The sequence below is a fragment of the Sander lucioperca genome, chromosome 9 (assembly GCF_008315115.2).
Source record: "Sander lucioperca isolate FBNREF2018 chromosome 9, SLUC_FBN_1.2, whole genome shotgun sequence".
Lineage (NCBI taxonomy): Eukaryota > Metazoa > Chordata > Actinopteri > Perciformes > Percidae > Sander > Sander lucioperca.
This window is the reverse complement of record NC_050181.1, coordinates 20,322,743-20,347,335: the sequence shown is the minus strand read 5'-3', so window position 1 is coordinate 20,347,335 and position 24,593 is coordinate 20,322,743. Positions and strand designations below refer to the sequence as shown.

At 42.3% G+C, this 24,593-nt stretch overlaps 1 protein-coding gene across 16 annotated transcripts in view; it reads left to right on the top strand.

The window, feature by feature from the left end:
- LOC116034128 (deleted in malignant brain tumors 1 protein) overlaps nt 1–24,593 on the top strand; it is a 70,161-nt gene that overhangs the window by 6,792 nt on the left and 38,776 nt on the right. For 6 of the 16 annotated variants that reach the window (XM_036005381.1, XM_036005389.1, XM_036005387.1 and 3 more), the window contains exons 3-10: nt 204–989; nt 2,565–2,651; nt 4,715–5,026; nt 5,621–5,932; nt 8,872–9,189; nt 9,986–10,297; nt 10,920–11,237; nt 12,542–12,853. In XM_036005381.1, the coding sequence (XP_035861274.1) occupies nt 204–989; nt 2,565–2,651; nt 4,715–5,026; nt 5,621–5,932; nt 8,872–9,189; nt 9,986–10,297; nt 10,920–11,237; nt 12,542–12,853 (2,757 nt within the window). The remainder of the gene's footprint in view (nt 1–203; nt 990–2,564; nt 2,652–4,714; nt 5,027–5,620; nt 5,933–8,871; nt 9,190–9,985; nt 10,298–10,919; nt 11,238–12,541; nt 12,854–24,593) is intronic. The other 10 variants (XM_036005393.1, XM_036005391.1, XM_036005392.1 and 7 more) reach the window with 7 other exon arrangements.

Below are 24,593 nucleotides of genomic sequence, written 5' to 3'. Positions count from 1 at the left end.
TATATTTGGGCCAGTATGGTACTTTCGTCGGCCATGTTTCTGCCTAATATGACGCCAAAACCCAACCCAATACGGTATATACCGTAGCTGATTATATTGGATAGCTGATGTGAGATTTAGTGCCACAATGTTAGCAAATATTAGTTACATAAGGAGAAGGCTATAATGTTAGCTAACGCTGTTTTAACCTTGCTTATCATCAGGGTCTGTAGCCACCAGCTGTGAGGCCTGTCATAGTCTGGCTCGATGCCATGCCTCCCTCCACGACAACAGTGTCGAGACTGTGGGCGTGTCCTGTCGCTGTGAGGACGGTATGGTGGGAGATGGCTTCACCTGCTACAACAAAACCACCTGCAATGATGACTGCTGTGGCCAAGGCTTCCGCTGGTCGCCGCTGCAGGGCTGCGTGGACATCGATGAGTGTTCACTGCCCAATCCTTCCTGCGGTCCTGGACAACTCTGCGAAAACACCCAAGGCTCCTTTTCCTGTCTGGTGACGCCTAATCTACAACGTCAAAACGAAACCACATCCCGCTCAGTGACGTTTGCCTGCGGGGGCACACAGTGCCCTTTCGGTCAGAGCTGCCTCCAGGTGAATGGCACATCTCAATGCATTGACCCGTGTCAGCACTACACTCCATTACAAGACGCATGGCGAGCCACTGACTTCAGGGTGGACCCAGAGTCTGTGGCCTGCGACAGCCGTACAGATTGGCAGGGCTGGTACCGCCTCTTCATCGGTAACAGCAGTGTTCGGATGCCAGAGAGGTGCATTGAGAGTCACATGTGTGGGACCGATGCTCCGCTATGGCTGCAATCTCCCCACCCGCTGGAGTCTGAGGGCATCGTACGGGCGGAGGTTTGTGGCAGCTGGGAGGAAGGCTGCTGCCAGTTTCACTCCAACCTCATCCACGTGAAAGCTTGCCCAAGAAACTACTATGTCTACAAGTTTGTAAGCCCGAACTTGTGTCGTCTAGCTTACTGTGCAGGTAAGGAACACGTTTTCATTGTATGGAGTTATACTGTGTAGAGTCGAGGGTGACAATTTTTTGGGACTCCCGCAGGTCACGGTATTCCTGCGGGAGTCCCGCATACGGGAGTCATTTTCACTGTTGGTAACGTGATAGGGACGGAATAGAGCATAGAAATCAACGGGAGCGGGACGGAGCTGGAGATTAAATTAAAAAATGACGATGCAATGCGGTGAGTGCGCCCAAAGATTGCGAGGCATTCCTAGGCTACTTAGTATGCGGAAGACAGCGATTCTTCTAACCTACCCTGAATCGATACATGTGTGTTTTGAGTGTGAGAAGATCTCTGTCAGGAATTACGTAATGAAAACACCTAGGCCTGCAGGTAATGTATGTTACCTAGACCTGCAGGTAATGCATGTTACCTAGACCTGCAGGTAATGTATGTTACCTAGACCTGTAAGTAATGCATGTTACCTAGACCTGCAGGTAATGCATGTTACCTAGACCTGCAGGTAATGCATGTATAGTGTAGCCTAAATTTCTGAGGCAACCTCAGTGATTTGAATGCGATTAACCAAACATGCTACAGGGGGGCAACAGAGTCTGATAACTTTAGACAACATAGGGAACCAAACGGGAGCGGGATGGGATTCGGGAGTCTTTCTCTTGGGATTTTGCAGGATAGGATTGTTTTGCGGGGTGGACAGTCACTTGATTGGGATATGACGGGAGTATTTTCGTTGGCTCGGGATGGGATGGGAGCGACAATTGATTCCCGTGTCACCCTCTAATGTAGAGTCGAGGGTGAGCCAAATACTAGGATCCTGATCCAGAGGCCTCAACTGCTAAAGTAAAGGGAACACTCTTTTTACACTTATTTTACTTTAAGATGATATCACCAGGACCTGAGTTGGATCTTCAGTGTTTTCCCTAGGATGACTGCTTTAGCCTGGTGAATGGCACAACACTTGTGTAAAAAGGAAATACGTCACTTTTAAAGCTGGTTGGCCTGTTGCACCTGTTATTTCCTTACAAGCAATGTCGCAAATTAAAGGATATTTTTCAAATGGAGTCCGCGCAGTGCTAACTCCACATTAAAAAAAGCTACATTACATCACTTCCTGCAAACTTCACAGATAATAATGAGGACAAAACAGCATCACCGATCTGTTTTAAAACAAAAAAACACAAAAAAGGTTATAATAACAATGTTATCTTAACTTCACTTGTTGAACTGACTTTAGCAGTTTAGCTAACACATCCGACTGTCCTGCTGTTACACTGTGCTGTCGTGAACTAACCACAGACAGTTGCCTTCTTCATAGACTCACGGCGGTGTGCAGCTGTAGAATGAATATAGGGGAAACATAATGGATGTTTGGCAAATTTCTGGAATTAACAGAAACAGATTTTTCTGGCCTGGGGATCCTGTTGGCCTGGCGGCCTACTAAGCCTGTACAATTATAGAGGAAACACTGATATTATATTCCTCATGTGAGCCAAAATGAAGATCATGTCTTACAGGATCCTTTAGACCTTTGGTACCATCAGAATCTCAAGTGGACTTTGTTGTTCTTTGCGCCTAATCAGATGTCAACACCATGGTGTGTAATACCTGCGCTGAAGGTGAGACCTGTCTGAGCGACGACAAGATCAACTGGAGGTGTGGGCAGCCAGGTGAGTGATCATGACACACACAAATTTCATTAATTCACTGTAGGGATCAGGAAACATGATATCCAGGAGTTTCAGGTCATTAATGTTACATGATAGCCTAGAAATCTAGACCCACCCTAGCGGCAGCTAATGTAATTTGCAGCCAAGGTCGTCTAGGAACTCTCTGTTGGCTTGCGAGCTGGAAAAACCAAACTCTAGTCAGGCCAATCACATCGTGTATAGAGTCGGTGGGCGGGCTTAACATAATGACGGCAGAGTTGCGGCGGCTCCGGGTGAATTCCCTGCTACTTGAAAACAAAGAAGATGGCTGCTGCTGCTGGTGAACAGCGGTCTCTGGAAGACTTGGAGTTCAGCTTTTCTTTGAGAAAAAAACAAAGAACGGCACTGAAGTCATTCTTAAAAAAGGGAGATGTGTTCAGAGTTTAAAGTTCAATCTATCAACTAGCGTTGCTCTCGTTGGTTGTAGCGCTATCCTATTGCGTGCAGAGAGAATTACAAGCAATGCCGCATATTAAAGGCTATTTTTCAAACGGAGTCCAGCGCAGTGCTAACCCCACATTAAAAAAAGCTACATTACATCACTTCCTGCAAACTTCACAGAGAATAATGAGGACAAAACAGCATCATCGATCTGTTTTAAAACAAAAAAACACAAAAAAGGTCAGTGTAATGGAGATAGGTCTGACAATGCAAGATGACTGGTAGGCTACCATTATGACAATGTTATCTTCACTTCACCTGTTGAACTGACTTTAGCAGTTTAGCTAAACACACTCGACTGTACAGTCGTGAACTAACCACAGACAGTTGCCTTCTTCATGGACTTACGTTGGTGTGAATATAGGAGAAGCACAATGGATACTTGGCGTCATTTCTGACATAAAAAAAGATTTTTCTGGCGGCCTACTAAGCCTGTACAATTATAGAGGAAACACTGACATTATATTCCTCATGTGAGCCAAAATGAAGATCATGGGTCCTATTTTAACGATCTAAGCACATGGCATGAAGCGCCTGACGCAGGTGTGTTTAGGGCGTGTCCAAATCCACTTTTGCTAGTTTGACGGCGGCAAAAAGTGTCTGTGTGCCGGGGTCATGGTTCTAAAGGGTTGTACTTAGTGTCTTCATTAATCAGAGGGGTGTTTTGGGCGTAACATGCAGTCAACCAATCAGAGATCATCTCCCATTCCCTTTAAAAGCCAGGCGTGTTTGGACCTTGGAGCATTGCTATTATGATGGAGGATTTACACCGTAATATTTTTATTTGTAATCTTCTGTGTGTGTGTGTGTGTGTGTGTGTGTGTGTGTGTGTGTGTGTGCTGCTGTGCGTCCCTGTGTGTGTAACAAGCATAGTGTGTGCGCTGTGCACGAGCCTAGGAGCATTTTACTAATGCTCTGTTAAAATAACAATGAAATGCTGCGTTATTAACTTTAGACCAGGTTTTTGTTGGTCAATGGCGCGATCACTTTCTGCTGCCTCAAGAATGCACCTGAACACACCTCCCTGTAAGACCAGCACGTCCAGAATGTACCTTAACACATCCCTGTAAGACCAGCACACCCATGTGCCACAGATGGGGGCAGGTGCATTTGCTTAAACGACGTGGGCGCTGGACGGGAAATTGACAACTGCGTCGGTCTTAAACTAGCAAAGACACTTGGGTCGGGCTTTGTGCTGCGCTGCGCCGGGTGCGAGATAGGGTCCCATGTCTTACAGGATCCTTTAGACCTTTGGTACCATCAGAATCTCAAGTGGACTTTGTTGTTCTTTGCGCCTAATCAGATGTCAACACCATGGTGTATAATACCTCTGCTGAAGGCGAGACCAGTCTGAGCGACGACAAGATCAACTTGAGGTCTGGCCAGCTGGGTGAGTGATCATGACACACACAAATTTCATTCATCCACTGTAGGGATCAGGAAACCTAAAGAGGTTCAAGAACTTCCTTCCTGAATTCTGATGGTAGGCCGCCCTTGACCCAGACATTTTTAAAGGGTTTTCACATTATCTGTGGAGACAATCAATTCACTGTTGCTCTGTTTTTAACTGTTTTAATGTGTAGCTCCTCAGGTGAGGTTGGTAAATGGTAACACACCATGCTCTGGTAGAGTGGAGATCTTCCATAACAACCAGTGGGGAACAGTGTGTGATGATGGTTGGGATATCAACGACGCCGAGGTGGTCTGCCGACAGATGAGATGTGGCCCTGTCCAGTCTGCAACTAGTTCTGCCTCCTTTGGACAAGGCACCGGACCGATCTGGATGGATGATGTTGCCTGTACAGGCAGCGAGTCTTCGCTATCAGAATGTGGACATCCAGGGTTTGGCACTCATAACTGTGGCCATGGTGAAGATGCTGGAGTCGTCTGTTCTGGTTAGTGACATTTAGTTGTGTCCAGTGGTGTAGTCTAGGTTTTCACCATAGTTTTTTTGTAACGTTACTGCGTAAAGCATCAGCCTCATCCGGCTCATTTCCTGTAGTTTCTGTAACGTTAACGTCTGCTGCAGAGTCATCTGAAGCAGCAGTATAGCTTCAGGAGCAGGCTTACCAAAACACTGACAGAGTGGAGTTTAAATTTGCTTTTGTTTTATATATCTAGCTACTTCAGTGTTTCACATTGGTTAATTTCAAATTTGTGCAGTGTTGTTGTTCCTAGGCGACTCGCAACACAGCATGCGACTCTATATATATATATATATATATTTCTTGAAGCTGCACTTTCATATGGCTCTTTGTAGTTTTGATTATTTAAAGCTAATGTTCTTGCACTTACTACTTGTTGTCTGGAGTTTGCACCTTCAGGGATGAAAGCACTTAATTGGAAGTCGCTTTGGATAAAAGCCTCAGCTAAATGACATGTAATGTAATGTAATGTAATGTAATGGAGTGAGACTGTGTTAGTTTTCACATTATCTGTGGGGACAATCTGTTCACTGTTGCTCTGTCTTTAACTGTTTTAATGTGTAGCTCCGACGGTGAGGTTGGTAAATGGTAACACACCATGCTCTGGCAGAGTGGAGATCCTCCATAACAACCAGTGGGGAACAGTGTGTGATGATGGTTGGGATATCAACGACGCCGAGGTGGTCTGCCAACAACTGAAATGTGGCCCCGTCCAGTCGGCAACTGGTTCTGCCTCCTTTGGACAAGGCACCGGACAGATCTGGATGGATGATGTTGCCTGTACAGGCAGCGAGTCTTTGCTATCAGAATGTCGACATCCAGGGTTTGGCACTCATAACTGCGGCCATGGTGAAGATGCTGGAGTCGTCTGTTCTGGTTAGTGACATTTAGTTTAGTAACAATGGCCCAAGACAACTCCCCTGGGGAACTCTACAGCTAACCGCTCCAACATCCGAGTAGCTACCATTAAAAAAGACTAGTTGTTGCCTTTTTGTCAAATAACTTCATCCATAACAATGCTGACTGAGAGAAACCATAACATTCAAGTGTTTTTAATAGCAAATTATGATCAAGGATATCAAATGCTGCTGTAAATTCAAGCATAATAGCACCTACTAGTTTCGTCATCAGTCATATGAGTTAGAGCGGTAGCTGTTGAGCGTCCCTTTCTATAAGCATGTTGACAATCAGTTGTTAAGTCATTCAAAGAAAAATACATACTAAACTCTCCATAATTTTACTCAACACAGGCAATAAACATTTAGGACGACTATTTGACCTCGAGAATGGTAACCTTACATTTTTAGGCAGTGGAATTATTTTAGCAATTTTCCATTCCTGAGGACATAGACATTCACTTAAACTTTGGTTTATAATATGACAGATAATGGGGGCAATTAGGTCTGCAACCAATTTAAGAAGTTTACCGTCAAGGCCGCCCACACCTGGTGGTTTATCTTTACAAGTTTTCAACATATTTTCTACTTTATTAATAATTACTCTAGCAAATTTGAAATTGAAATATTTGCCTCTCATGATTTTCTCTTTTATTAATAAATAAGATATCTAATTCTCTATTTTTGTCATATTATTTCTTAAATCATTTATTTTATATATAAAATAATTATTAAGGTGGTTTGCGATCTCTGCTGGTTTGGTGAGGAAATTTCCATGAATCTCCAAAAAAGATGGAGGTTGTTTAGTGCTTTTTTAAGCTGTTCAGTGTATTCCATAACATTTTACTATAATTTTTAATATCATTAATCCTGGCTTTATAATACATTTTCTTTTTCTTTCTATTTAAATTAGTTAGAAAGTTTCTTAGTTTGTGGTAGATTTGCCAGTCTGATTGATAACCAGATCTTATTGCTGTTAATTTTGCTAAATCGCGTTCCACCATATATTCCTTTAACTCCTTATCTAACCATGGTGTACTGACGCTTCTGACCGTAAACTTCTTCACTGGAGCATGCTTTTCAACTATAGGAATAAAAATATCAACATTTTTCAGTGCTTCATCAGGATTTGTTTTCAGCAATACATCCTACCAACATACCTATTTTACATCATTTCTAAATCTGTCCTGATCAAACCATTTATATGACCTCTTTTGTATTACTTTAGGTCCAGGCTTCAGCACTTTTGCTCTTCTAACAACTGCAACTAAATTGTGATCACTACAGCCAGTACGTATAGATAATGCTTTTGAGCATAGCTCAACTGCATTAGTGAAAATATGATCAATGCACGTGGAAGTAATTGTGCCGTCACTCTTAGTAAATAATCTAGTTGGTTTGTTAATTACTTGTGATAAACCACACAAATCTGTAACATTTTGAAGACTTTTTTTTCATTGAACAACCTAATGCATTCCAATCTATATTCAGATCTCCCATAAAATAGATGTCATAACTGCCATCACACCCATTTTCTAGCATTTCACATATTTTATTTAGATATTCACTATTCGCACTTGGTGGTCTATAGCAACAGCCAATCAGCATGGGCTTCAAATGTGGCAGTTGTATTTGCAGCTATAGTGCCTCCACCTCCGTTGGCATTAAATCATTTCTAATTTTAATTGGTATGTGATCCTAAATAAAAAATGCAACTCCTCCACCAAATGCATTTCTATCCCTCCTTACAAGGCAGTATCCCTGTATATTCAAAGATGCATCCTCAAATGTTGAGTCCAGATGTGTTTCTGACAAAGCTAAAATATGCAATTGATTAGGCATTAATATTTCAGAAATTTGTGATGCTAGTTAACACTATACTCGACAGCAGCTAACGTTTCGCCTACCACTAGCTAGTAGCTGGATTAAACACGGTTACAATGCTTACAACTAACGCTAAACGGTGTAAAGTTTGTATTTCACTGTAGAGGATTCCAACACTGGATGTAACAGTCTGCAGCTGCTGTTGTTGGAAAAACACAGACGGTGCGTTCAATGAAACTGGTAATTTACAGCCTCGTGGTGCATTAAAAGTTATTGTTAAATGCCCTTTTCCCATCTGGTGGTTGTTTTTGTTGTTCAACAGCTATTTACTAGTGAAATAAGTTATTGTTATAGTGATTACATTATTATTAAATAATTTAATTTTGACCATATGGCCTTAGCAATTAACAAGCCGTTCTTTAATGTCGCCAACTGTTGTTTAGTACCCTTCTTTTTTTAACTTTCTTAAAAAGTATCGGTTCAGGCCCCGTTAAGGCACCGTTTTAAAAGTACCGCTTTAGCACCGGTATCCAAACCAAACAATACCCAACCCTAATATTGACTCTAGATTCAAATGTGTGACTAGATTCACACAGTTTTTTTGTTTACAGTAAATAAATAAATAATAAACAAATACAAATCTTAAAATCAAGTTCATAAAGCATCTTTCTTTGCATTCATTTGATTCCCAATCAAGATAGACTGGTAAGAATGGCTTTCCATTTGACAAACGATTAATTTTATATATATATGTATATATATATATATATATATATATATATATATATATATATATATATATATATAAAGCTGCACTTTCATATGGCTCTTTGTAGTTTTGATTATTTAAAGCTAATGTTCTTGCACTTTCTACTTGTTGTCTGGAGTTTGCACCTTCAGGGTTGAAAGAACTTAATTGGAAGTCGCTTTGGATAAAAGCCTCAGCTAAATGACATGTAATGTAATGTAATGTAATGTAATGTAATGTAATGTAATGTAATGTAATGTAATGGAGTGAGACTGTTTTAGTTTTCACGTTTTCTGTGGGGACAATCTGTTCACTGTTGCTCTGTCTTTAACTGTTTTAATATGTAGCTCCGAAATCTCAGGTGAGGTTGATAAATGGTAACACACCATGCTCTGGTAGAGTGGAGATCCTCCATAACAACCAGTGGGGAACAGTGTGTGATGATGGTTGGGATATCAACGACGCCAAGGTGGTCTGCCGACAGCTGAGATGTGGCCCCGTCCAGTCTGCAACTGGTTCTGCCTCCTTTGGACAAGGCACCGGACAGATCTGGATGGATGATGTTGCCTGTAGAGGCAGCGAGTCCTTTTTATCAGAATGTCGACATCCAGGGTTTGGCACTCATAACTGCAACCATGGTGAAGATGCTGGAGTCGTCTGTTCTGGTTAGTGACATTTAGTTGTGTGTCAAATGTGAAGTTCACTAGAAAACAGTCCAGTTACACTAGCTTCCTCACAAAACTGTGAACAACAAGTAGAACTTAGAACACAAATGCACACATAACCAACCAGACTAATATGATTGGACAAACAAGTGCTAGTAATTTCTTCACTTGGTAATATATATTTTAAACTGACAAACATCATCCGTGTATGGCTCAATTCAAACGGGATCAAAACATTATTTATCTCTCCCCATTCACTACCAGACGTATTATTACTGAAATAAAGTCCCATGCTCATCCACTGGAAGAGGAGGGACTTTGCCTTTCTAAACTATTAAATACCCAAAATGCCTGCTGTTTGCTGTCCTGGCTCCCAAATGGTGGAATGAGCTCCCTATTGAAATCAGGATGGCAGAAAGCCTATACATCTTCCGCCGAAGGCTAAAAACACATCTCTTCCAACTACACCTCGGATAAACATGAAGGAAAAAAAATACATATATATATATATATATATATATATATATATATATATATTTCTTGAAGCTGCACTTTCATATGGCTCTTTGTAGTTTTGCTTATTTAAAGCTAATGTTCTTGCACTTACTACTTGTTGTCTGGAGTTTGCACCTTCAGGGTTGAAAGAACTTAATTGTAAGTCGCTTTGGATAAAAGCCTCAGCTAAATGACATGTAATGTAATGTAATGTAATGGAGTGAGACTGTGTTGGTTTTCACGTTATCTGTGGGGACAATCTGTTCACTGTTGCTCTGTCTTTAACTGTTTTAATGTGTAGCTCCGACGGTGAGGTTGGTAAATGGTAACACACCATGCTCTGGTAGAGTGGAGATCCTCCATAACAACCAGTGGGGAACAGTGTGTGATGATGGTTGGGATATCAACGACGCCGAGGTGGTCTGCCAACAACTGAAATGTGGCCCTGTCCAGTCGGCAACTGGTTCTGCCTCCTTTGGACAAGGCACCGGACCGATCTGGATGGATGATGTTTCCTGTACAGGCAGCGAGTCTTTGCTATCAGAATGTCGACATCCAGGGTTTGGCACTCATAACTGCCAACATGGTGAAGATGCTGGAGTCGTCTGTTCTGGTTAGTGACATTTAGTTGTGTCCAGTGGTGTAGTCTAGGTTTTTGTAGTGAGTATACTATACATTAGACTCGCCCGTCCCAGAGCGACAACTCCATATGGTTTTAAGGTTTATTTCCTGTAGTTTCTGTAACATTAACGTCTGCTGCAGAGTCATCTGAAGCAGCAGTATAGCTTCAGGAGCAGGCTTACCAAAACACTGACAGAGTGGAGTTTAAATTTGCTTTTGTTTCATATATCTAGCTACTTCAGTGTTTCACATTGGTTAATTTCAAATTTGTGCAGTGCTGTTGTTCCAATGTGACTCGCAACACAGACGGTGAATTTATGAATTTAAGTGTAAGTTCTCTCACAACACATTCATCGTTATGTAATGGTATCCTGGCGTTTTTGTAAGTGGGTATACTGAAATCCTTGACCTTTCCTAGTGGGTATACTCTTCAACGCGGAGGAAATTCTTACCAGTGTATCTTGATTGGGAATCACATATATATATATATATATATATATATGTATATATTTTAGGGCTGTAAATGTAATGGAGTGAGACTGTGTTGGTTTTCACGTTATCTGTGTGGATAATTTGTTCACTGTTGCTCTGTCTTTAACTGTTTTAATGTGTAGCTCCGAGATCTCAGGTGAGGTTGGTAAATGGTAACACACCATGCTCTGGTAGAGTGGAGATCCTCCATAACAACCAGTGGGGAACAGTGTGTGATGATGGTTGGGATATCAACGACGCCGAGGTGGTCTGCCGACAGATGAAATGTGGCCCCGTCCAGTCTGCAACTAGTTCTGCCTCCTTTGGACAAGGCACCGGACAGATCTGGATGGATGATGTTTCCTGTACAGGCAGCGAGTCCTTTTTATCAGAATGTGGACATCGAGGGTTTGGCACTCATAACTGCAACCATGGTGAAGATGCTGGAGTCGTCTGTGCTGGTTAGTGACATTTAGTTGTGTCCAGTGGTGTAGTCTAGGTTTTTGTAGTGAGTATACTATACATTAGACTCGCCCGTCCCAGACCAACGTGTCCCAGAGTGACAACCTAGGTTTTTTTGTAACGTTACTGCGTAAAGCATCAGCCTCATCCGGCTCATTTCCTGTAGTTTCTGTAACGTTAACGTCTGCTGCAGAGTCATCTGAAGCAGCAGTATAGCTTCAGGAGCAGGCTTACCAAAACACTGACAGAGTGGAGTTTAAATTTGCTTTTGTTTCATATATCTAGCTAATTTAGTGATTCACATTTGTTAATTTCAAATTTGTGCAGTGCTGTTCCTATGCGACTCGCAACACAGACGGTGAATTTATGAACATAAGTGAGAAAGTTCTCTCATAAAACAATCATCGTTACGTAACGGTATCCTGGCGTTTCTGTAAGTGGGTAAACTGAAATCCTTGACCTTTCCTAGTGGGTATACTCCGTATACCTGCGTATCACGTAGACTACACCACTGGTTGTGTCAAATGTTTTCATTGAAGCGAAGTTCAGTAGAAAACAGTCCAGTTATACCAGCTTCCTTTTCTACTTGTTCTTCACAAAACTGTGAAGAACAAGTAGAACTTAAAACACAAATGCACACATAACCAACCAGACTAATATGATTGGACAAACAAGTGCTAGTAATTTCTTCACTTGGTAAATTATCTTTTAAACTGAAAAACATTATCCGTGTATGGCTCAATTCAAACGGGATCAAAACATTATTTATCTCTCCCCATTCACTACCAGACGTATTATTACTGAAATAAAGTCCCATGCTCATCCACTGGAAGAGGAGGGACTTTGCCTCTCTAAACTATTAAATACCCAAAATACCTGCTGTTTGCTGTCCTGGCTCCTAAATGGTGGAATGAGCTCCCTATTGACATCAGGATGGCAGAAAGCCTATACATCTTCCGCCGAAGGCTAAAAACACATCTCTTCCAACTACACCTCGGATAGACATGAAGGAAAAAAAATACATATATATATATATATTTCTTGAAGCTGCACTTTCATATGGCTCTTTGTAGTTTTGATTATTTAAAGCTAATGTTCTTGCACTTACTACTTGTTGTCTGGAGTTTTTTACCTTCAGGGTTGAAAGAACTTAATTGGAAGTCGCTTTGGATAAAAGCCTCAGCTAAATGACATGTAATGTAATGTAATGTAATGTAATGGAGTGAGACTGTGTTGGTTTTCACGTTATCTGTGGGGACAATCTGTTCACTGTTGCTCTGTCTTTAACTGTTTTAATGTGTAGCTCCGACGGTGAGGTTGGTAAATGGTAACACACCATGCTCTGGTAGAGTGGAGATCCTCCATAACAACCAGTGGGGAACAGTGTGTGATGATGATTGGGACATAGATGACGCCAGGGTGGTCTGCCGACAGCTGAGATGTGGCCCCGTCCAGTATGCAACTAGTTCTGCCTCCTTTGGACAAGGCACCGGACCGATCTGGATGGATAATGTTGCCTGTACAGGCAGCGAGTCTTCGCTATCAGAATGTCGACATCCAGGGTTTGGCACTCATGACTGCGGCCATGGTGAAGATGCTGGAGTCATCTGTTCTGGTTAGTGACATTTAGTTGTGTCCAGTGGTGTAGTCTAGGTTTTTGTAATGATTATACTGTAATGTTTTCCCTCCCAGCATTAGACTCGCCCGTCCCAGAGCGATGTGTCCCAGAGCGACAACCTCGTGGGTTTTTTGTGACATTACCGCGTAAAGCATCAGCCTCATCTGGCTCATTTCCTGTAGTTTCTGTAACATTAACGTCTGCTGCAGAGTCATCTGAAGCAGCAGTATAGCTTCAGGAGCAGGCTTACCAAAACACTGACAGAGTGGAGTCTAAATTTGCTTTTGTTTCATATATCTAGCTACTTCAGTGATTCACTTTAGTTAATATCAAATTTGCGCAGTGTTGTTGTTGCTATGCTACTTGCAACACAGACTTTATGAACGTAAGTGAGAAAGGTTAGTGGGTATACTGAAATCCTTGACCTTTCCTAGTGGGTATACTCTGTATACCTGCGTATCCCAAAACTGTGAACAACAAGTAGAACATAAAACACAAATGCACACATAACCAACCAGACTAATATGATTGGACAAACAAGTGCTAGTAATTTCTTCACTTGGTAATATATATTTTAAACTGACAAACATCATCCATGTATGGCTCAATTTAAACGGGATCAAGACATTATTTATCTCTCCCCATTCACTACCAGACGTATTATTACTGAAATAAAGTCCCATGCTCATCCACTGGAAGGGGAGGGACTTTGCCTCTCTAAACTATTAAATACCCCAAATGCCTTGTTCCTGCTGTATTGTGCCCAAGGGGGTAAGCGAGCATCTGGACAGCGTACCTCCTATGGGGAGATTCTGAGGCTAACAAGCCATCACCTGCCGCTAGCATCCCATTGTTTCCCATTCATTTTGACGTCACTTTGACAGAGAATAACTTTACATCTGAAGTGTTTAAAGACTCTATTTGTACATCTCACGTTATGGGTCCGTAGCAGACGTTTTTGTAAAAATAGATTTAGAAAACGATTTTGTCATAACCACGTGACTTTCCGCTCACCTGATCGACCCGCGCTGCCACCAGCAGGTCGACCAGCAGGAGGCGATGTGGTACCTGGTGCAGCGAAGGAAGGGTATCTGTGGAAACGTGGTAGAGGTGAGTTTGGTTAGAGGTCTCAGAATGTCCACCATATCTGATCCAGTTCATATCTGGATATTTAAAGGACAATTCCGTTCTCTGGGATATGTTTTCATGCTAATCGAATGTGTCTGTAGCTTGAAACAAGTTAGTGCAAATCGCTGAATAGCTTATAACGCTAGTCTTCGGGGCAGACGGTAAAGTAAAAAGAAATCTCTATTTCTATACCACTAACAAGGCTCAAAATATCACCATACTTCCATGGTAGCATAATGAGGGTCCCTACATGTAAACCAAAGCATTGAGAACTTAGTAAGTGTACAGACAGTTTATTAAAAACATAGGTTTGAGCTGTGTTACTGGTTACTGGTTGCACGGCGTTCATGTTTTCCCAAGATTGCGCCTGCCTGTATACGTGAAGGTACTGTCTTTATAAACTCTTAATCTCTTAATAATCTTTTTTAATAATCTGTCTGTACACGTACAAAGTTTTCAATGCTTTGGTTTACATGTAGGGACCCTCATTATGCTACCGTTGAAGTGTGGTGATATTTTGAGCCTTATTAGTGGTATAGAAATAGAGATTTCTTTTTACTTTACCCTCTGCCCTGAAGGCTAGTGTTAGCAGCTAATCAGCGATTTGCGGTAGCTTGTTTCAAGCTAGAGACACATTCAATTAGCATGAAAACATATCTCAGAGAACGGTCGACTCGGTACACATGTTATTAACCACTAGGTTCATTTTGCGCTGGAATTGTCCTTTAAATATCCAGATATGAACTGGATCAGATATGGTGGACATTCTGAGACCTCTAACCAAACTCACCTCTACCACGTTTCCACAGATACCCTTCCTTCGCTGCACCAGGTACCACATCGCCTCCTGCTGGTCAACCTGCTGGTGGCTGCGCGGGTCGATCAGGTGAGCGGAGGAGGCGTTCAGCCCTCGTTCCTCCAACAGCCTCTTCTGGACTGTCAGACGCAGGTGATCCTGTCCACACACCAACTCCGGCTCTGGAAAACCACCAAGTTCATCTGGAACACAAGATGCAACACATTAGGCACAATCATAGACAGTGAAAGAAATGGACACAGCAACACCCTGTGTGTCCTGCATGTCCTGTATCCTGTGTCCTGTGTCCTGTGTCCTGTGTCCTGTGTCCTCATGTCCTGTGTCCTGTGTCCTGTGTCCTCTGTCCTCTGTCCTGTGTCCTCATGTCCTGTGTCCTCTGTCCTGTGTCCTCATGTCCTGTGTCCTCATGTCCTGTGTCCTGTGTCCTCTGTCCTGCAGATGGACGCTGACGATGCCGAGCCTCAGCTGGAGGAGAAGGAGGGGCAGGACGAGTACTCCCAGCTGCAGATGCCCGTGTGATTGGTCCATCCAGCTCCTTCATTAGCATATCTGACCTGTATCCCGTAGCAACGCTGGGCAGGCGAACTGAACATGCTTCTGAAATCACGTTTTTATAAATCTTTGTATTTTCTGTTTCTCTGTCCGTCTGACTGACACATTATGTTTTAAAGATCACACTAACTGTCTGCTCTGTCTTCCTGATGTCTCTGTCTATCATTAAAGGCACATTTTATCTTTAAATTAAGATTCTTGGCATATTTACTTTCACATTATGAGTTTTTCATTGTCTCTGTACACTAACACAAGAACCTCCCATCATGCACTGCAACATCCCCAGGTTGGCATTTGACTTGAAGAGTTCAACCAGAGTCATACGTTTTCTTGTCAACCTGGACTCTCTGTCTCCATGTTTCTGTGTCTGAGTGTCTGATATGGACAACAATCTGTGAAACTGGTCCAGTATTAAACCAGAACCAAGCTGTAATGTAACCCTACAGGACTAATGTTCAGCAGCAGTCAGCATCCACCAGGGGCGGAGCTAGACCCTCTGTACAGTGGGGGCGGAGCTTCATCATGGGGCCCATTGCTACCAAATCATTTTAAAATTGTAACCGTTAAAAACAAAAGGTAAAATATGTGATGAATGCATGTTATAATGTGTCACTTGTTGAGCCAAGTAAGCCAATATGTCAAATAAATCACAAACAAAAGACACATTTTTGACAAGTTTGTATTGACGAACAAAGAAAAGTTTGCCAGTCCAGTACCAATGTTTCAGCACCACGGACAGCAACAGCTGATGGACAGAGATGGAGCTGAACAGCTGTCGCTGTCCGTGGTGCTGAACAGGCCAAGAGCTCTCAATCAGCGCCAGACTATATAACTGACATGGCTCTATTATCTATATGTTTGATAAGAAGAGCTGGATCATCACAACGTGAGATCATATGCAGTAATCAGCTTCTTTCAGATAATAATCTGCAATGTGTCACTTGGCGAGGGCCCCGTTCTCGTCAAGTGACGCAAGATCGGCTGGTAGGGTAAGACTCATCCCTGATTGGCTCGCCCTGACATTCTTACCCTAACCATAACCAATCCCTTTCCTCTTGCCTAAACCTAACCACCCCAACCAGAGCAGGCAATGAGTACTAGCCATTCAGGTATGAGTTCCCAAATGAAGAGTCTACCATCCTGTAAAAAAAAATTGCATCCCGGTGTGCACCAGTGGGAGGAGAGCAATGGGCTCTGTGCACAGCGTCATGACAACCGTTCGATGGCCAACTGTTGTTTTTAGCCGATGGTCTGTCTATTTTTAGCCTATCCGGTCTGCCTCCTACTTATATAGCTAGCGTCTGTTCCTGTCATCGCCAAAACATGAGTGCTAAATTTCTTAAAATTGTAAACGGCTCAAAGGAACACTGCTGCGAACCACTTTGTTCGGCCTCAGGCCGTTATAACAGTACGCTTAGTTTCCACTGTTTCCCCAAAAACGCAAGTCTTCAGGCTAAGTGGATTCATAAAGTGCGAAGGACGGGGTTTACCGTTACCCAGCACACCAAGGTTTGCAGTCGGCACTTTAAGCCCCACGAGATTGTGACATCCAAGAAAGGAAGGCGTGCTTTGGTAGCAGGTGCTGTCCCTTCGTTGTTCGAGTGGAACAATTATTCAACCAAGGAACGACCCGGTGTTTGGGAGCGACGGGCAAGACCACCAAGTCCGGAGCCTGATGTCCTTGAACCAGCGGCAGCGGAGCCTGTCGCCATCCCTATGGTCATGGACCATGACTATGAAGCAGCTCCTACTGTGTGCGTGGATAGGCAACATTACGAGCAACTAAAACAAGAAATCGATGCACTTCTAGAGCAACTGAAAACATGCCATCTGTCCAAATTTGGACTGCAGCTGTTTGCCTCTTCTCCAGAAGACATACGATTTTACACCAGGTAAGACAGCTATCTATAGCCTTCAGCAGTTGTCAAAGTTGAACCGGCTTTGATGCCACATATGTTTGTGTAAAACATGTAAAGTACACTGTTACAGAACTTAATCTATATAGGCTACAGAAGGTTAGGCTACTATAGCACATTTGTCACACAGTGTAACTGGTGAAGATTAATTCCTTAATTAGATTAACTAACTTCCAAATCCTATTAAAACCTCACAACTCTGTAGGCTTACACTCTCCTCTCAAGTCAATCGATTTGTGCTACTAAACGCTATGTATGTTGTTAAGCTGTATGTATGTTACGCTAGTATGCTACGCTACTAAATAGACTTTCTGATTCAGTGTATTGTTGTTAACCCAAAACACCACCATTTTTGTTATTTTAATTTAATTACAGTCTAAGTAACCTTACTCTAATTGCCATACCCTATTAGGTTCCCATCCTACACGCACCTGATGGCGTTTTGGAGCCTGATTGAGTCTGCAACATCAAAAATGATCAGAGTGACCAGCAGAGCCAGGAAAGCATGCGACATTAGCACAGTCACTGAGAGCCCTATGACCAGACCAACTGTAAGTATACCTACCCCGCCATCACATGTACATACAGTGGCGCTCATAAGTTTATGAACCCATGCTAAAATTGACTAAAAAGAGGAATAGACAAAAAAATCATCTTTTGGAAATTGATCTTAATGCCTTAATTCATTTTTTTTATTCATTCACAAAGAAAATTGGTGTCCTTAAAGGTTGGATTTTTCCCAAAAAATTTAATTGAGGACATTTTTTTGTATTCCTCTTTTTAGTCAACTTTAGCATTGGTTCATAAACTTATGAGCACCACTGTACACAAGCACACTGAAGTTTAATCTGAACTAAATCCTTGCACTTTTCTCACCCACTAGAAACTGCTGCCAATAGATGAGCTGTTCCTTTTCTTGACTTACCTGTCAACTGGCTGTACCCAAAGGGAACTGTCTCATCGCTTCAACATCCACAGAACAACAGTAGGCCGTATCATAGTCACTTGGGCCAACTTTCTGTACTCCCTGTTGGGCGCGATCTGTTTTTGGATGTCCCCTGCAGCTGTGAAGACCTGTCTACCTCCTGAGTTTGATGGCAGATACAGCAACACCCAAGTAATCGTTGACTGCACCGAACTTAGATGTCAGACACCCTCTTCCCTTCTGCTGCAGAGTGAGGTTTTCTCAACCTACAAGTCACACTGCACATTCAAGGCCATGGTAGGAATGTCCCCTCACGGAGCCCTTACATTTGTATCTACCCTCTTTGAGGGCTCCATGAGCGACAAGGAAGTGTTTCGCCAGTCAGGAATTACCTCCCTTTTAACCCCCGAGATGGCCATTATGGTTGACAAAGGATTCCTGGTGGATGACCTGGTACCTGGGACTGTTTGTCGTCCAGCTTTTGTCACTCAGAGGGCCCAGATGCCAGAGGAGGATGTCCTACAGACCCAATCCATAGCTCGGCTGAGGGTGCATGTAGAAAGGATGATTAGAAGAGTCAAAGAGAACAAACTGTTCGACACCACCATCCCCCTGTCCATAACCGGGAGCATTAATCACATATTTACAGTAGCCTGTCTTCTCTCAAATTTCCAAAATGGACCCCTAGTGAAGACATGGGCAAATGAAGTTTGAAATGTTTTTTTACAAAAACTGATTTCAGACTGCTCTATTTTTAGTTGTGCTTGGCTAAATGAAATGACAACTGGATACGTTTGATAGCAAGGAAACTGCATTTCCAGCTGTACTTGTGTACATGTCGGGTTGTCAGAGGAATCACTAAACTCAGGTAACGTTATGTAGTCCATGGTTACGCCGCTGTATCACACTGTATAATTGTAAGCACTGTGCAATACCTAATAACATCACAAACCTGTATAACTACTACAGGTCACTTTTTCAAAAATAATTGGCAACCCAAAACTTGTATTATTGTTAACTTACAGTAATATATTGTGAACTTAAAGGTCTTTAATAAATTTGACATTCATGATTTTATGTGGTTATCTGTTTTCATTATAGAGTTAATAACTTCTTTTAAAGAAGACTCAGTTGTTCAGGCTAGCTTTTGGGTAGCCTGTGTCTTTTATTTATTGATAATTGTATCTGTTGTATTTGTATTTTATTCTATTGACTATTTTTACCATGTTTTTATTGTCTATGCATATTGTAAAGCACTTTGTGACCTTGTCTGTGAAAAGCGCTGTATAAATAACATTTACTTACTTACTTTTACTTCATTAAAATGACAAGAAAATAATTAATTGCTGGTATTTATTGTATGGGACAGACACTTTACATGCATTTTGGAATGGTGGTTATGGGTTTACAGAATTATTCATCACAGAACGTTTTTAATGTATTACAGTTTTTTTTTTACATTTACTATTACAGGATATTTTTTAGATATCTTCAGTTAAAGAGCTGGATCACAGATAACTTTGATCTAAACTATAATAGGACAACAGAACCCTCAGCTACTCAAAAGCTATTCCTAAACTCAGGAGAAAACAAGAAATTAATAGGGAAAGTGTACAAACACCTTATAGACGCACAGGCAGATAATTATTCTCTTCAAAAAATATGAGGGTTGGAACAAAGAACTTCAAATAAATAACTGATATAATCTGGAAAGATTGCCTAAATATAACCAACACCATTACCACCAATGAGAATCTGCATCTCATACAATATAAGCTCATAACAAAGATATACTACACTAAATCAAAAATAAATCCATTTGACGCCTCTATCTCCCCAGTTTGTGTAAAATGTGGCACACACAAGGAGACAATAATACAAAAACATCACAGGGTTGAGGATGCTGGGAGATGTCAAGTGAAACGACCCACATCCGTTCTTATAATACATCCATGCCCAGATCCCCTGTGCCCCGTAACATCATATGGACTTATACATTTACAAAACTACATTTTTTGTATGGGACAGACACTTTACATGCATTTTGCCATGTAAACATAGAAATAGAAGCGGTCAATTTTTTCTCTGATGACTTTGCATACATCACTGTCCCTGTAAATCCGCTGAATCAGCAGGTCGTCTTCAGCCGAAATGACAAAATCACACCATGTCAAACCGGTGATGAGCATCTGACCCTGTACCTGCCAGTAATATGCATGTGATTTCTTTAGTTCCAAATTGCCAGATTTCATTTTAAGGTAAGTACAGTCTACATAACTTTTTAGGTTGGGGCATTTCTGTCATGGCTACAGAGAATAGGTTGGACCCAAATGCAGAGACTGGCTAGTAGTGTAGGTTTGTCAGGAGATTTAATAATAAATCAAAGTTCATACCAAACAAGTGTTCTGATACAGCAGGGAGAATCCAAAACTGGAACAATCAAAATAACAGGAACACCGAGACCAAAAGGGGTAGAAGACAAACAACTCCAACACGGAAAACCATACACAGGAAATACAATGACCTGACACAATACAAGGGGAACACAAAGACTAAATACAAGAGGTAATGAGGACTAACAAGGGACAGGTGATACAACAGGTGGACCAAATCAGGGTGGGGCAGAACAATCTAAAAAGGTGGGAAACAAACAAAGACAGGAAGTAAATAGACAAGCGAGACAAGACAGACTACAAAATAAAACAGGAAACAGAACATAACAGAAAAACAAGACTACCACAATAAGACAAAACACCAAAACCCTGACAATTTCATTTCTATAAGGCCAAACTGAACGGACTCTGAAGGATCAAAAACAAGTCCGTCTGGAGACGCCCCCAACCAGGGAGCATCAGGGTGGATTAGGGTAGTGGTTGACGCGTTTCGTTTGGCAGTATTCCCAAATTGCATCAGCCTCAAGCTCCAGCCCTCTCCGCATTGCTGCTGTCTGACGAGTTCCTTGCAGAATTCTGTGAACAAGTCCATCTTCAGATTTTTCACTAACATGACACAACTCCCTAAAATGAGAGGCAGTCACTCTGGGCCTTCTCAGCTGGTGCCACTCCGTGCAGCTACTCTGCTCTCTTGTAGCAGACTCGTACTTGTGTGCCATGTCCCAGCTGACCTGTAGGCCCTGCAAGTGGCGCTGTTCTCGTTCAGTGGTGACAAAACTGCAGGCTGTTGACTCTAGATGGTATCCCTGAAGGGGTAGAGATGGACGTGGTGGGGCAACATGAAAGGAGCGGTCTCTCCTTGTGGCTGCTGGCTGCTGATAAGACAGTGGGCTTCCACTTTGGACCATCCCGAGGCTTGAGTTGGTGCCTCAGCCAGGGGGAGCTCGTTGTAGGCCTCGGTCACCTGGAGATGGACTAGTATTTTAACAATATACTGAAATACCAAGTAACTACAATTTCACATCACACATGTAGTAATAAGAAAAGACCAAATTGGCTATTTGATATGGTATCGGACCCGGGTTCGCTTCACGGTCCCATCCCGTCTCTCTCACTCCCATTTGCTTCCGGTCAGTCTCTACTGTCCTGTTCATTAAAGACATAAAAAGCCCTCCCCTACCCAAAATATACTTTAAAAACCATTATCCTTACATGTTACTCTATCCCCACTTACCTGAAGCACAGCGAGATCAGGTAAATCCCCGCTGAGGTCTTTGTACAGTGTGCTCCTGTGTGTGAAAAGTTAAGTTACTTGGAAGGTCAAGAAGCAAAGAGATTTCAAATCAAATATTCACTCACACATTCCAATACATCTACTATATGTGACTTTACTTGACTCCCTCTGTTGTTGTTTGAGTCTTGGGTTTAGCAGAGAGGACAACCATCCTGTCCACTGGGCCTGGCTTTACACCCTGTTGGGCATACTGGGTTTCAACATATCCCCAATCAGTTTGTAAAGACATATTTAACAACAACAACAAACATTATACTCACCAAAGTTCTAGGCTTGTGCCATTGTTGTTCTCCCTCAGTGCAGCTTAAGACAGGGGGAACTGCAGACAAATCCAGCTGACTGTAATGCGCCGACTGAAACAACAATGCAACACAGTGGTTGCAAAGTGCTGCTCCCGCAATACACGAGCATCTATGATGTAGTAACTCCACAGGGTTGGAATCTTTCAGGACCACCTGCAAAATAAAGCTGTCTAAGTAAATACTCAGGCCTATCTAGGCTTGATCACTCACTGGGTACTTTATGAAAGAGAAAGCATAGCAAGGAAGTAAGAGAGCACCAACCCAGTGGGGATCCAGCTAAATAAACTTACCTGCCTGGCCACTGTTTCTACTAGGGCTGAACGATTTTTGAAAATAATCTAATTGCGATTTTTTTCCCAAATATTGCGATTTCGATTCGATTATTTTTTTAAGCTCTTTGTCTCCTGTATTATTCAACAAAGACAAACAATAAATCATTTTATAGTATGAACAACACACAATTACACACTAGACAGTTACAAGTAAAAATATAGTATATACACACACACACACACACACACACACACACACACACACACACACACACCAGTGTATTTTTTACAGTGCACAGAGAGGAGCTGCCTCCAGCCCCTCCCCCTCGTGAAATTGCGTGCTGCCGTGTGTACTTGTTCAGAGAGGCTATCGTTACGTTAGCTAGTTGCTGGTGTTCTTGTTCAGAGAGGCTATCGTTACGTTAGCTAGTTGCTGGTGTTCTTGTTCAGAGAGGCTATCGTTACGTTAGCTAGTTGCTGGTGTTCTTGTTCAGAGAGGCTATCGTTACGTTAGCTAGTTGCTGGTGTTCTTGTTCAGAGAGGCTATCGTTACGTTAGCATGTTGCTGGTGTTCTTGTTCAGAGAGGCTATCGTTACGTTAGCTAGTTGCTGGTGTTCTTGTTCAGAGAGGCTATCGTTACGTTAGCATGTTGCTGGTGTTCTTGTTCAGAGAGGCTATCGTTACGTTAGCTAGTTGCTGGTGTTCTTGTTCAGAGAGGCTATCGTTACGTTAGCTAGTTGCTGGTGTTCTTGTGCAGAGAGGCTATCGTTGCGTTAGCTAGTTGCTGGTGTTCTTGCCGTGGGATTAACTGTACTAATAAAACTGTTGAAACACCGCGGCCACGCTGCTGTGAAAGCTCCCCGAACGTCATTTATCAGAGTCTGATTGTTACCCCTCTCAGTGGCAGCTCCTCCACTCATATCTTTATAACGGAGCTAACCGCTAACCGGAGCTAACCGCTAATAAGAGCTAGTTGCCAACCGAGCCTTCAGTTCTGCGTGCCTGTATCCATTAACTGCATGTATGGACTCAAACCAGAATAAAACCCTTCATTTTATTAAAGTGGCTGTAAAGGTTTTAAACTACAACTCAGAGTTTTTTGAATGACAGAAATCTGCTCAAGGTACGACGTAGCGTTAGCATGCTAGTTGATGCTTTCTCTGCGGAGTGCAGACTGATTTGCTCTCGCGAGTCATGTGACCAAATCGCAGCCTTTGCGATTAGGAAATCGCGTTTTAACATATCGCGATATTATCGCAAATGCAATTAATCGTTCAGCCCTAGTTTCTACTAAATTTGAATCGAGCTAAACTTTTATGAGAGAAAACTACAATACTGTAGGCCTAGACCTAATACTTAATTTTCATGTACACAAAATTGCACTTCTACAGTAGAAGCAGAATATAAAACGTACGTATGTGCTTGTGTTTTATGTTCATCATCATGGACCTTAGCTGAACCCCCAAGAACGTTAATACTGGGTTACAACAGTATAGTAGCGTGGCGTAAGGTAAAGAGACAGTAAACGTGAACAAAGTCCAGATGACCAGCGGGGACTGGCAAAGTAAAGTCACCAGCGATTTTCAGCCATTCAGTAGTTTATGTACAGTGTTGAGCTGAACTTTATCTGTGCTAAATCCCCGGGCACATTGGATTGTGAAAGTCACGTAACAACAACAGACATCTTATCTAACGTTAACCCTATCCCTATAGCTTCACCATACACTCAAACTGTGCGCTTTCTCCGATTACTTCATGGACCTGTGACACTGTGCCCTGATGATAACCTCTCCTGACACCAGAGGCCTGTACTACGAATCAAGATCAACATGTCCTGGATTTCTTTCAGTGATCCGGCTTCACCTAACCTAACAACCGTGGTCCCGCATAACCTGTATCACGACGCTGGTTATCAACTAGTTCAGTCAACCCAGGTTTTAACAATCTAGAGACGCGCGCGTTCACATAAAAGAGGCGGTGTTTGCGCACCACGACCAATCGCAAACATCTACCAGAGCTGCATATTTTACATAAGAAGAGCAAACTATAATTCTACATAAATATGAAGAACACAGACACGGTTTTACAGGCAAAACGCAGGAAGCAAAGCTGGCAAAAAAGCCGACGCTGTTATGCG